Source organism: Myotis davidii, unplaced genomic scaffold, assembly GCF_000327345.1.
Source record: "Myotis davidii unplaced genomic scaffold, ASM32734v1 scaffold327, whole genome shotgun sequence".
Classification (NCBI taxonomy): Eukaryota; Metazoa; Chordata; class Mammalia; order Chiroptera; family Vespertilionidae; genus Myotis; species Myotis davidii.
The window spans coordinates 984047-996942 of NW_006298628.1; the positions used below are offsets into that span (position 1 = coordinate 984047).

At 43.0% G+C, this 12896-nt stretch overlaps 1 protein-coding gene across 1 annotated transcript; it reads left to right on the forward strand.

Moving 5' to 3' along the window:
• The first annotated feature begins 11 nt into the window (after positions 1 to 11).
• Positions 12 to 3199, forward strand: TOB1 (transducer of ERBB2, 1). The gene has a single exon (XM_015570836.1). The coding sequence runs from the start codon at positions 1399 to 1401 to the stop codon at positions 2428 to 2430; it is 1032 nt and encodes a 343-aa protein (XP_015426322.1). The 5' UTR covers positions 12 to 1398; the 3' UTR covers positions 2431 to 3199.
• The last annotated feature ends 9697 nt before the right edge of the window (positions 3200 to 12896 follow it).

Below are 12896 nucleotides of genomic sequence, written 5' to 3' on the forward strand. Positions count from 1 at the left end.
CCTCCTCCGGCCGCCGCTGGGTTCCGAGGGCTGTGAGCTGCAATCTAATGAGACCCGGCCGGCTGTTTATGTAATTGTCCGGCCTCCAGGCTCCTTCCAAACACCTTCCGCGAGCCCGCATCGCGCTCGTCCACACCTTCAAACAATTGGGCGTCATCAGCCGCCCCCGCGGCACCCAGGCTTCTGGCGGGGACAGCGTGTGTAGTTTGGGGGCAGCCAGAGAGCCCTTTCCCTTTGTCACCACGAACATGGTGCCTGAGCAGATGGGGGCATGCCGGCTTGGTTTCTAAACGTCCCTTTAAACCAGCCTCGGGGTACACACACAGCTCCTTCGCGACATCGTCTGTTTGCCCTTGATCTTTCCTTATCCCCACCCAGTGCTGATCCAGCACACGTTTAAAGGTCGACCTGATCGGGCAGGACTCCCCGGCGGTTCTCTTATCGGGAGGGAGGGAGGGAGGTGGTTTTGAAAATCAGAATAAAACTCAGAAACCCTGCCCATTAGACAGGTTAATAAATAGTTTTGAAATGAAGTGTTGCTTCTGTTATATGTGCTGTCGACGAGGTATTTTTCAGAAAGATATATGTGGCAAAGAAGCTCAGTTGTGTGCCCTTCAGTATATGCAAGACCTCAACTGTATAGGATAATTCGGTTTGAAGCAGTCGCTAAAATGGCAATTCATTTAGTATATAGCACCTTTAATTTTAGCATAATGTACTTTGGAAATTAAAATAAGCCTCCGAACTTCTCAAATTTCTAAATGCATAACAATAAAGGAGATTTAAGCAGTTTCAATACATATCCAAAATGAACAGAAACACAGAATTCACTTCTAAATTGGTGAAAAGGAATACTACCAACTTCTAAACTTGGCATATATGTATATATATATGTAGGTGGATGGGTATTCTGAGTATAGTTTTCAGTAAACATTCTGTGTGAATTGAGGGAAGAAAAAGAAGGAATACGCCACATATTCTGGACATGTTTTTATTCTTAGAACTCTATTCAAAAACAATTATAGGGTTAAAATGTTGTTTTAACTGAATCCTGTTTTCCCATGATATTTTGAAGTTTAATAAACAATTTCTACTGTATAGGCCTGTATTTTGTGCTGGTTATATTTTTCAGACTTTCTATCCTGTTAGACTTTTTCAAAAGTGACATTATTCCGGGGGTAAAAACAGGCTGTGGGACTTACCATTTAGCTCATTTGTACATGTTCGCTTTTGTTTTGTTTTCTTTAAGGAACAAGACCTCTCAAGGTGGAGGATAACCTACTATACCAGCACTTTGAATGAAAATTTGTTTCCCTGCCACAAACTGAACACTTTTTGTTTCCTCCGGTGTGTGTGGGGGGAGTTGAAACACAAATCTAACTTTGTGGCATAGCAGCTATGCAGCTTGAAATCCAAGTAGCACTAAATTTTATTATTTCGTATTTGTACAATAAGCTACCCAGGAGACGTGTCAACATTTTTGGTGAAGAGCTTGAAAGACTTCTTAAGAAGAAATATGAAGGGCACTGGTATCCTGAAAAGCCATACAAAGGATCAGGGTTTAGGTGTATACACATAGGGGAGAAGGTGGACCCCGTGATTGAACAGGCGTCCAAGGAGAGCGGTTTGGACATTGACGACGTCCGTGGCAATCTGCCACAGGATCTCAGTGTGTGGATCGACCCATTTGAGGTTTCCTACCAGATCGGCGAGAAGGGACCAGTGAAGGTGCTCTATGTGGATGACAATAATGAAAACGGATGTGAGTTGGATAAGGAGATCAAAAACAGCTTTAACCCAGAGGCGCAGGTTTTTATGCCCATAAGTGACCCAGCCTCGTCGGTGTCCAGCTCTCCATCGCCTCCCTTTGGTCACTCTGCTGCTGTAAGCCCGACTTTCATGCCCCGGTCCACTCAGCCTTTAACCTTCACCACTGCCACTTTTGCTGCCACCAAGTTCGGCTCTACCAAAATGAAGAATAGCGGCCGGAGCAACAAGGTGGCACGTACTTCTCCTATCAACCTTGGCTTGAATGTGAATGACCTCTTGAAGCAGAAAGCCATCTCTTCCTCAGTGCACTCTCTCTATGGGCTTGGCCTGGGTGGCCAGCAGCCGCAGCAACAGCAGCCCTCCCAGCCGCCGCCGCCACCGCCACCACAGCAGCAGCAGCAGCAGCAGAAAACCTCTGCTCTTTCTCCTAATGCCAAGGAATTTGTTTTTCCTAATATGCAGGGTCAAGGTAGTAGTACCAATGGAATGTTCCCAGGTGACAGCCCCCTTAACCTCAGTCCTCTTCAGTACAGTAATGCCTTTGACGTGTTTGCGGCCTACGGAGGCCTCAACGAGAAGTCTTTTGTAGATGGCTTGAATTTTAGCTTAAATAACATGCAGTATTCTAACCAGCAATTCCAGCCAGTTATGGCTAACTAAAAGAAGAAAAAAATGTCGTAAAAGTTAAAAGTACAAGTTAAAATGCTTGGGCCCAAGGAGGGTTTTTTTTTTCACCTCCTTGAGATTTTTTTTTTTAAGCGTATAGTAAAGATACATTCAAGCTTGGTTACAAAAATAAAACATGCATCATTTTTCATTTGCCAACCAAGCACAAAGTTATTTTATACTGACTGTATATTTTAAAGCATACTCCCAGATATACAGTATGGCCTCTTACAGTATTTAAGATATAGCAAGGACATGGCTGATTTTTTTCTTTTTATAAAAAATTGGCACTAATAAGTGGGTTTATTGGTCTTTTCTAATTGTATAATTTAATTTAGTACAAAGTTTGTAAAATATCAGAGGATATATATATTGTTTCTACGACATGGTATGCATTTATATCTTTTTACTACAGTGATCTGTGACAGCAGCAGCTTCATGTTGTATTTTTTTTACTGAAATTGTAAAATATCCATCTTAAAGACATCAACTATTCTAAAAATTGTGTACAGGATATTCCTTTAGTGGTGGAATTAAAATGTACGAATATTTGCTTTTTCAAAAAATGTATTTTCTGTTAAAGGTTTAAAGATTTTTGCTATATATTATGGAAGAAAATGTAATCGTAAATATTAATTTTGTACCTATATTGTGCAATACTTGAAAAAATGGTATAAAAGTATTTTGAGTCAGTGTCTTACATGTTAAGAGGGACTGAAATAGTTTATATTAAGTTTGTATTAAAATTCTTTAAAATTAAAAATGCTTTTTGTGGTCTTTTAAGCCTTTGCCAAAGATCTGTCTCTGGAGTTAACATTATACATGTTAATGATGCAGAAAGATCTGACTCATGGAATCCCAAAGGAGTGATGGAAAGCAGTTGCTCTCCTAGTGCAGCGGATAGTCATTTGCTACCTAAAAAGTTGTCCTATAGAAACTCCATAGCCTGACCACTGCTTGGGACAGCCTTATTTTTTTGGCACCTCTCTCCAGTCCCTATCTGTCTCCCCTTGCTAGGGATAGTATGCTAAAGCTAGTCACTGCAAGCTTTAAAATGTGTCATGCTGACATCCAAGGTGATAAAATGAAATCCTCCCCTGTAATCTGAGAGGATTTATTTGAAATGTATATGGAGAGAGACCACTGGCTCGGTTTTCTGCTTCTGTATAGGAGATGAACACTTATAAAACTTGGTTAGACAAAGCAGCTGACCTAACTTGACAAAAAGATTTAGGTCTGTTTACTAATCCTTTTACTTAAAGTCCAGTCATTGTATGAAGTTGGAGAGTTTATGATCTAAATCTATTCAAGATTGGACAGGTTACTAAATATTAGCATTTGTGTGCATTTTCCCAGCATATTGTTTTTATTTTTTTATGGCAAATTGGATAGCCAACCTGCTGGCTTGGGGTTTTTTAATGGTTAACCATTGGTAATGTGTGTCAAATGTAGTGGCTTGTTAAGGATGGAGTTTTTAAAAAACAGATGACTTGGGAGGGACACTATTTAAATGAGTCATTTAACTGTTTAATTGTCCATTGGTGCAGTGTTGACATAGTATTGGTGACAAAATTTCTTGAGTGGGAAGAAAAAATAACGTTCTCTGTGCTTTTATAGTAAGAAACCAGCACTGCCTGGCTAACTAGTGAAATAAATTTGGTGTCAAATGAGTTTTTGGACATCAGTCTACAAAAGCCTTTTGTCTGTTACCCAAGCAGTTTAGAGCAATAAAATGTTTTAAGGAAACAAGCACTGAAAATAACAGAGCTAAGCTTTTCTGTCAGCTCCATGGTGAGGCCTTTGTCCTCCAGTGGACAGAATGAGGCTACAAAGAAGTACTGGGATAGTGAGTGGAAGCAGCAGATCTGGTCTGCCACACTATCAATTATGTGCTTTTGTGATCACATCACGAAGTTTGAATAGCTGTAAGAGAACAATCCGAGTAATGGTTTTAAGCACTGTTTTCTGCTGGAGACATTTGGTTGACGTTACCATAGGCTTAACTTGGAAGAAAACTCCCTTTTTATAAATGAAGAAAGGCTCAAGTTAACATATTTTTTCCTGAAAATTAGAATAAGCTGGTCACTAGATAGGCAATAGGATTTGTAACAATCTGGAACACAAATATATATATGTATATATTTAGATTTTAAATAATAGCACTTAATGTAAGTAAGAATATCAGATCTTAGGAGGTGTATATTGACAAAAAAAAAGAAAAATCTTAGGGAAATTTCACCCTGGCTGATGTGGCTTGGTTGGTTGGAGTGTTGTCTCCATTCACCGAAAGGTTTTGGGTTCAATTCCCAGTCAGGGCACATGCCCAGGTTGCGGGATCGATCAATATTTCTCTCTTCCTTCCTTACTCTCTTTTAAAATCAATAAAAACATGTCCTTGGGTGAGAATTTAAAAAAAAAAAATCTTAGGGAAATTTCATATTGGTACATATGTTCACTTGGTGCTTGAAAAGGACTAAATTTTATCTTTATTGGTTTTAAGAAAATCATTTGATTTGAGGTTGAGAGCTTTATGCTTTTTCTCGTTAAATAATGAACAAAGGCTCTGTTTCCATGCTCGTTAGGAATGGAAGCTTTTTAAAAGGTGTTTTTTCTAACACACCTTAGAAAAGCTTACATCTTAGTCCCAAATCTTTTTTCCCCCATTTGCCATCACATTGTTGAAGCTCTGTGTGGAGACTGTTTTGGTTGACAAGTTGATGAGTTACATCTTATTCGGTCTCTCCTATCTTTATGACTTCAATAACTAGATATTTAGCAGCTTTGAAAAGGCCTTATCCTGGTGTCCAAAATACTGCCTTATAGATGCATGGCTCATCGATGAGGGAAAAAGATGGTACTAAAAAGTAGCCCTGGGTTTAGAATATCCCTTTACTGCTCCTCCTTTTTACCTAAAGTCAGGTGTCTTGTTCAGTCCTCTTTGAATAACTTGAACCTCTTAGATGGCAAATGTACCCCTTCAGTCAAAATGCCCCTTAGAGACAGTGACAGTATTTATATTGCTTCTTAGCTTCTGAAGGTAACGCTAAAGGTGCCCCAGGTTTTAAATAGTTTTCTAATGTGTGTGAGTGTTCATTCTCAAATAGGTGTCATGTACTGGCACTTTGAGAGACTTGTTAATCTAGCAAATCTTTAGGATTTAGGTTATTTTAAAACGTCACCAGCATAGAAAAAAGTCTCTCTCTGGACAGACATAAACTAATGAAGTAAAATGCTTCCTCCACACCCTCTCCCTACGCAAACAGAAAAGCGCGTACCATGCACATCCACGATATATCCTCACGTGACTGGAATGCGTGCTTTTATCAGAAGCAGGATAACAATCTAGTACAAGATCCGTTCAGAAAACAGCCTTATTTTTAAAAAATACGTTTTCATTCATTTCAGAGAGGGGGAGAGAAAAACATCAATGATGAGAAACACCATCAATCGGCTGCCTCCTGCACGCCCTCTACTGGGTATCGAGCCCGCAACCCGGGCATGTGCTATTCATGTAGTATGAACTCGAGGTGCCATGTTACATTTCTAACCTAGTGCGCAGAAACAGGGCTGACTTGGAACTCAAACTCAGGTCGTCTGGTTCCAGAGTTCATGCTCTTAAACTCTATGCTTTGTTCCCTCCGATTAGTTGCTATTGTAATTTGAAGTCAGTGGAATGAAGACCGTTTTTTAAAAATATATTTTTATTGGTTTTTTACAGAGAGGAAGGGAGAGAGATAGCCAGAAACATCAATGAGAGAAAAACATTGACCAGCTGCCTCTTACACACCTCCCACTGGGGATGTGCCCACAACCAAGGTACATGCCCTTGACCAGAATCGAACCTGGGACCTTTCAGTCTGCAGGCCGACGCTCTATCCACTGAGACAAACTGGTCTTGGCTGAAGACCGTTTTTGATGTATTAGCCAAATGACTTGTAGAATCTCCACAAGAGAGTTAATGAGAAGAGTCCGGTGGAAGGCGCTTAGCCATGCCCAGAAGTCATGATGTTTTGAGAGAGAGAGACTTCATATCTCTGGTGGTCATAAACTATAATCACAGGCCATCTGGAGGTATTTTTAGAAATCATTAACAATGCTCTAATTCTGTTGATTTTCTTAATTCAATTGTGTAAATTCTCTCAATTTTATAACCACAGGATGACTCCCTCAGACTAAGGACTGCAGATGTAACGGCTCTATCACTTCTAAGTAAAATTGTCTGCATTAGACCTGTAGCTATTTTTTACATACATTCCTTATCTGTGTTTATCGATAAACACAATAAGGAAAGGCTACATCAGTTACCAAAATAGTTTTCAACAGTGTGCTTCTAGTACTTACGATTTATTTTAAGTTACTTTAAAAAACTATCTTAAGCCCGGCCGGTGTGGCTCACTGTAGAGTGTCAACCCATGAACCAGGAGGTACCGGTTTGATTCCTGATCAGGGCATATGTCCTGGTTGCGGGCTGGATCTCCAGTAGGGGGTGGGCAGGAGGCAGCCAATCTGTGATTCTCTCTCATCATTGATGTTTCCCTCTTTCTCCCCCTCTCCCTTCCTTTATCTGAAACCAATAAAAACATATTTTTAAAAAGGATTATCTTAAGACACACCTTTGTAATTATATATGTACAGATGTTGTACTAAATGGTCTTTTGCTTTTATTTTAAAACATTAACGAAACCAAATTATCTCGTTTCAAACTGGTTCTGAAAGCCTTTCTTGAAGAAATCAAAGTATATTTTAGTTTTAAATAAAAACTCACATTTTAGAAGCTTAAGCAATTATGGGTGAACTTACATTTCCTTTTAGTGTTGCTGTTAGTTTTGAACATGTTTAAATTTCACAGTAACCAGAAAAAGCCATTTTAAAAATGGCTCAGAAGAATTTCTGGAGCTTCTCTATGAATTAAATCTTGTTATACTAAACTAGAGGCCCAGTGATCCGGGCTGATCCGGGCTGTCTCGCCCAGTCCTGATCTGGGCCGATCGGGGCCGCCAGCCATGGGAAAGGACCATGGGAGGTTGGCTGTGGGAGTGCACTAACCACCAGGGGGCAGCTCCTGCAGTGAGTGTCTTCCCCGTGGTGGTCAGTGCGCATCATAGCAACCGGTCATTTGGTTGACCAGTTGTAATGGTCGCTTAGGCTTTCATATATATATATATATTTACTATTTAGATTTTGGATTAGTTAGAATTTGGTTGGATCAAATATTAATGAACTCTTGGTTTTTTGGAGGTTTCGATTGGGCTAAAAGTCTTGTCATTAATGGTATTTGACTTGTAAATAATAAAGCACTACTAATCATTTCTCAATATTTGAGTTTTAAGATACCTTAGAAGAAAACATTGAGCTGGGAGGCAGCCCATGTCTACAGGCTATTTGAAATTATGGGTCTAATTTCTTCTTTAAGCATGTTAAGTCATTTGACTGAGATGGCTCAGTTTCTTCATCTGCAAAATGGGTATAGTGATCTCAATATAATTCCTCGGGGAACTAATCACCTTGCTATGAAGAGTTGTCATTGAATTAATGGAGCATGTTCTTAGGGGCTTACATATTTAGAAGCCATGATGTTCAGAATTTTGTCCATGTTTGTTGCCCTTTGAAATCAGAAAAGTAAATGACCATAACTGTTTATTTTATCAACATTTCGCTGTCCAGTCTATTCTTTGCACCAGCAGAATTCAATACAAGTTCTACAGTAATATCCTAGAAGCTACTCTATTCATGTTTCAGTAATAAATACCACTGAGTTTGTAATTCTAGTTTTGAGGTGCTGAGAGGAAAACCAGTGTTTCAGCATTCTTTTTCATGCAATCAGCAAATTGATTTAAACCCAGTATACGAGTTGATGCTCCTTGTGGGAGCAGCCAACAACGTTGGCTGAAGCACCCATGCTGCTGTGAAAAGTATTGAAATGGTTGTTCCTATTTAAATGACACTGGCTCAGAAATAGGAGCCATTAAAATGCAGCTCTGGTGGTAGATGTGTCATATGGGTAATGGCGCTGGCTTTATTTTACTGCAGGTAGAAAAGAAGAGGAGGTTTGCTTTGCAGAAGGGAAAAACATTGAGGACTTGGAAGGAAAAACACATTCCGTCTGGCATTATGAGTACTTTACTTCACTGGTAAAATATGACCAGTGTGCAGAACAGAGAACAGGTGTAAAATATTTTTAGACAAACCTTGGCATATATTGTAGGTCGCATCCCTTCTGTATACACACTCCTGTAAGCATTTCAAAGATAATTGTGGAAAAACCACATTCACAGAAGAAGCCAGACATTGCGTTTATGGTGGCTGCTTTTTTTTGTGTGTGCTGAGTGTTAAAGTCGAACATAAACTTCCTTCCCAGCCATGAGGTGGCAGCTATTTTTAAATGCCGGTTCTCTGCATGCCCTTCGACAGCTCTTCTCCTCCTCCCTGGTGCTGTTGAGAGCTGGGGGGCATGGCAGCGTGAAGGCTGGGCGGTGATGTCCCCCTCCACCAGATTCAGATTTCAAACAGTTCCTTATTCCTTTCAGCTAGGAAGAAACGTGGCACGCATGGGCTCGGTGTCAGTCTCGCCTGGTTTCTAGCAAATGGGTATAAATCGATGCCTCCTGGCTCCTGTTAGAAAGGAATACATACCAAGTACTGTCAGTGTGGTTGGAGAAACAGAATCAGGGTACCCCACAAATTTTGCCCATTTTAGTCCAGAGTCCAGATGGCCTAGGACAGTGGTTCTCAACCTTCTGGCCCTTTCAATACAGTTCCTCATGTTGTGACCCAACCATAAAATTATTTTCGTTGCTACTTCATAACTGTAATGTTGCTACTGTTATGAACCGTCATGTAAATATCTGACATGCAGGATGGTCTTAGGCGACCCCTGTGAAAGGGTCGTTTGACCGCCAAAGGGGTCACGACCCACAGGTTGAGAACCGCTGGCCTAGGACATAGGTTCAGTCATGGCAGGCACAGTCCCTTTTCTGTTCTGAACTAAATGCCGGCACCCCGCCACCATCCATAAAGCCACTGCTAGTAAGGATGAAGGCTGGGCTTCAGAGTTGTTTTGTAGGGAGCGGGGCACGCCTGTACTCTTCTCACGCTGGTTCCATCCAGATCTGCCTACTCCCCTCAGAGCTCTTTCCCCAAAACAGGAATCCTCCTTGTTGTGTAAACTACCTGCCGTTCCGAAGTTCCCTAGAGCCCTGGTGACTGGCTGTCAGCTCGCTCTGTTTCGGGGAAACATGATGGGGATCGCTAAACCATTTCAGCGCAATGCCTAAGGTAGCTGCAATCCCCGGGAAGCTTCCTGGCAACGGAGGTGTCACCAGAGGCCCTTTAACTATAAGGACTTTGTGAACAGCCCGGTGTTCACACCGGCTAGGAAGGGTTTTATCTGGGGAAATGGCCTCTTTCTGAATTTTACAAAAGATTGTAGGAAAGGAAGGAAACTTGTTCTTGGAACAAGGAGGCTCTTGTTCATCATCTGAACCACGAGAGTTAAAAGAACTTTCTAGGTTCAGTGTAGAAGGGATGAGGGTAGAGGGATGCAGGTGAGGCTTTCTCACGCACCCCACCCTGCACTCCCAGAGCCTCTGCCAGAGGAGAAGGTCAGGCAGCAGGTAGGAAAGGGGTTTCTTTCCTGAGGTCCCAGAAAGGAACAGTGAAGAGGGGTCCCCTGTCTACACTGCCTGGGGCTTGTCCTGGGGATCAGTTCTCCTCTACGGAGGCTTTGCGGTTGAGACCAGACAAGCACCCCTTCCCAGGCGCACCACACTGTCTGCTGGCTGTGTGTTTGCTTCCAACTGCGAAGGCGGGCAGGTGGCTGGCTGCACCCACGCCGCGCACACTGCCTATTGGAGTGACCGTGGTTTTCACACTCTCAGCCTCAGGGAGTCCAGAGAAGGCTCAATAATGATACGTAGTATTTACTATGCGCTTAGATATGATTCTAAACACATTTTTTAACCCAAATTTCCTAAGAACCTTAGGTTGTGCTGTTCTCCTCATTTACAGATAAAGAAATGGATACGGACAGCTTCTTTTTCATATTTTTTTTTTATTGATTTCAGAGAGGAAGGGAGAGGGAGAGAGAGATAGAAACATCAATGGTGAGAGAGAATCATTGATCGGCTGCCTCCTGCATGCCCCCTACTGGGGCTGAGCCCACAACCCAGGCATGTGCCCTTGACTGGAATCAAACCCAGGCCCCTTCAGTCCCCAGGCTGATGCTCTATCCACTGAGCCAAACCAGCTAGGGCGTGCAGACAGCTTCTGACAGAGTAATGGCCAACAGAGCCAGGATTGGAACTGTGGGATTCTGTTTCCAAAGTCCATGGTCCTTAACCATTCATTAGCCTCTCCTTGGCAACCTCAGTAGGAAAGAACCTATTGGTTATTGAGGAGAAGTGATCTAAAGTGCACTTTGTGCCAACGTTCCCTCCCCCGAATGCCCAGCATGGCCCTGAAAAGGGTGGTTTGCTCGGCAACCCCGGGCTCATTTTAATACCATCCTCTGCCCGGCACAGGCAGGAAAGGGAAATTTGTTGCAAAAACACAGGGGAATCAGATCTCAGAGCTTGAGGGCTCTGTGCTTGTTTTATTTACCCACATCACTACTACTGTGGGGCACTCAGGTTCTCTGAGATGATCTTGACATAACTGAACTCTTTCAGCAAAAGACAGGTTGACTTGTAGCTGGTCTGAAGTCAGATTCTCCACAGGTCCCCCAGTGATCTCAAACCCAGTGAGATATCATTTAAAACAATGCCTGTAGTCATTCACTCAACACATTTATTGAGCCTGCACGGGGTTCGGGGCTGGTGGTGATATAGATAAACCTTTAGGAGCTCACATTCTAGCAAAAGATAACACACCCGCCCAAGTCATCAGAGACAGAGAATGTGACGGTGTGAATAAACAGGGGTACAGATCACGCCCACCTGCGGGGTCTAGATGGGGGAGGAGTTATCAGGGCATGAAAAATGGGTCATCGGGGGGAGCATGGGCGCCCTCCTTTTTTCATCTGATGTGGCCACAGTGGGAAGGACGTGGGCTGCTGATCCCTGGGGGAAAAGGCAGAGGAAATCAGAATTAGATGCTCTGCTGCTGGCCCGTCACTCCCAGGAGGGGCTGCCTTTGGGCCATTTCGGTGTTTTTCGCTGCTCCAAGCTTTGTGCAGAACCATTGGGACAGAGGTGGTCTGGGGCGTTTTTATTCATCTGACCCCAGGGTGGGAAGGAGAGGTCGGGTGAGAAGGCAAAGGGAAGACGTGCTGGTGGTGATGGAGGGGAAGGGATGGCTCTGACTCCATCGTTCAAGACCGAGTTTCAGGCTAATGCTTGTCCTAGAAACCTCCTCAGGCTAGAAGCTCCCTCTAGGGGTCACCTCATTTGGTTTCCTACCTTGAGAGACAACACTTTTTGTTTTTTCAGTTTTCAGGGTTCACAGCAGGTCGAACCCTTCCAGAAGTTGGTGTCAGTGGGATGTGTGTTTACGACACCAACTCAGGACACCCCCAAATCACTCCCACGAGTCTCCTCTTCCCCTCCCCCACACCACACTCTAGACTTGGCCAAGGTAACAAGTCTTTTCAGAACTCAACTGTTCTGTTTACTAGTTTATTTTTATTTTGGGGATGCTTAGAAATATCTTTCCATTTTGAGCATAACTCAAGAGTGAGACTTTGGAGGGAAAGCTTTGGGAGGGAATCTATGCCAGAAATGAACAATCCCAAATAACTTTTCCCCTGGGCCACTTCCCGTGGGCAATGCCCTTCCCAGGGCTCCCATAAGTTTCTTTGGTGGCTGAGCCCTATGTCATCGACTGAAAATACTGCCGCAAGCTGGCCAAGCCCCTTCATGTGACCTGGGACCATTCAGAGGACATCACTTGCTTTGAAACAGAAAACACCAGCACCTGATCCATGTCTCAACTTCACCAGCAGGGACGGAGGTCCAGGCTCCACCATTCCCCCTCCAGACTCCTTGGCAACTACCAAGAGCTCAGTAAGAATATTCTATAGTCGCCGAAACCGGTTTGGCTCAGTGGATAGAGCGTCGGCCTGCGGACTGAAAAGTCCCAGGTTCGATTCCGGTCAAGGGCATATACCTGGGTTGCGGGCACATCTCCAGTAGGAGATGTGCAGGAGGCAGCTGGTCGATGTTTCTCTCTCACTGATGTTTCTGACTATCTCTCTCCCTTCCTCTCTGTAAAAAAATCAATAAAATATATTTTAAAAAAGAATATTCTATAGTAGTTACAGGGGCTTCATCAAGTCTCCAGATAAAATCACACGCAGTCACCCTGGGCAAGGAGGAACGTGGGCTTTGGGGTCAGATTTCAAATTGAATCCCAAGCTCACCCTTGAACAGGGATGGCCTGTCAAACCTTCTCCGCCTCAGAGTTCCTATCCGGAAAGTCCTGCTTGTCATGGTCAGTGTGAGGGTTATATAAGGTGCATCAAGCAT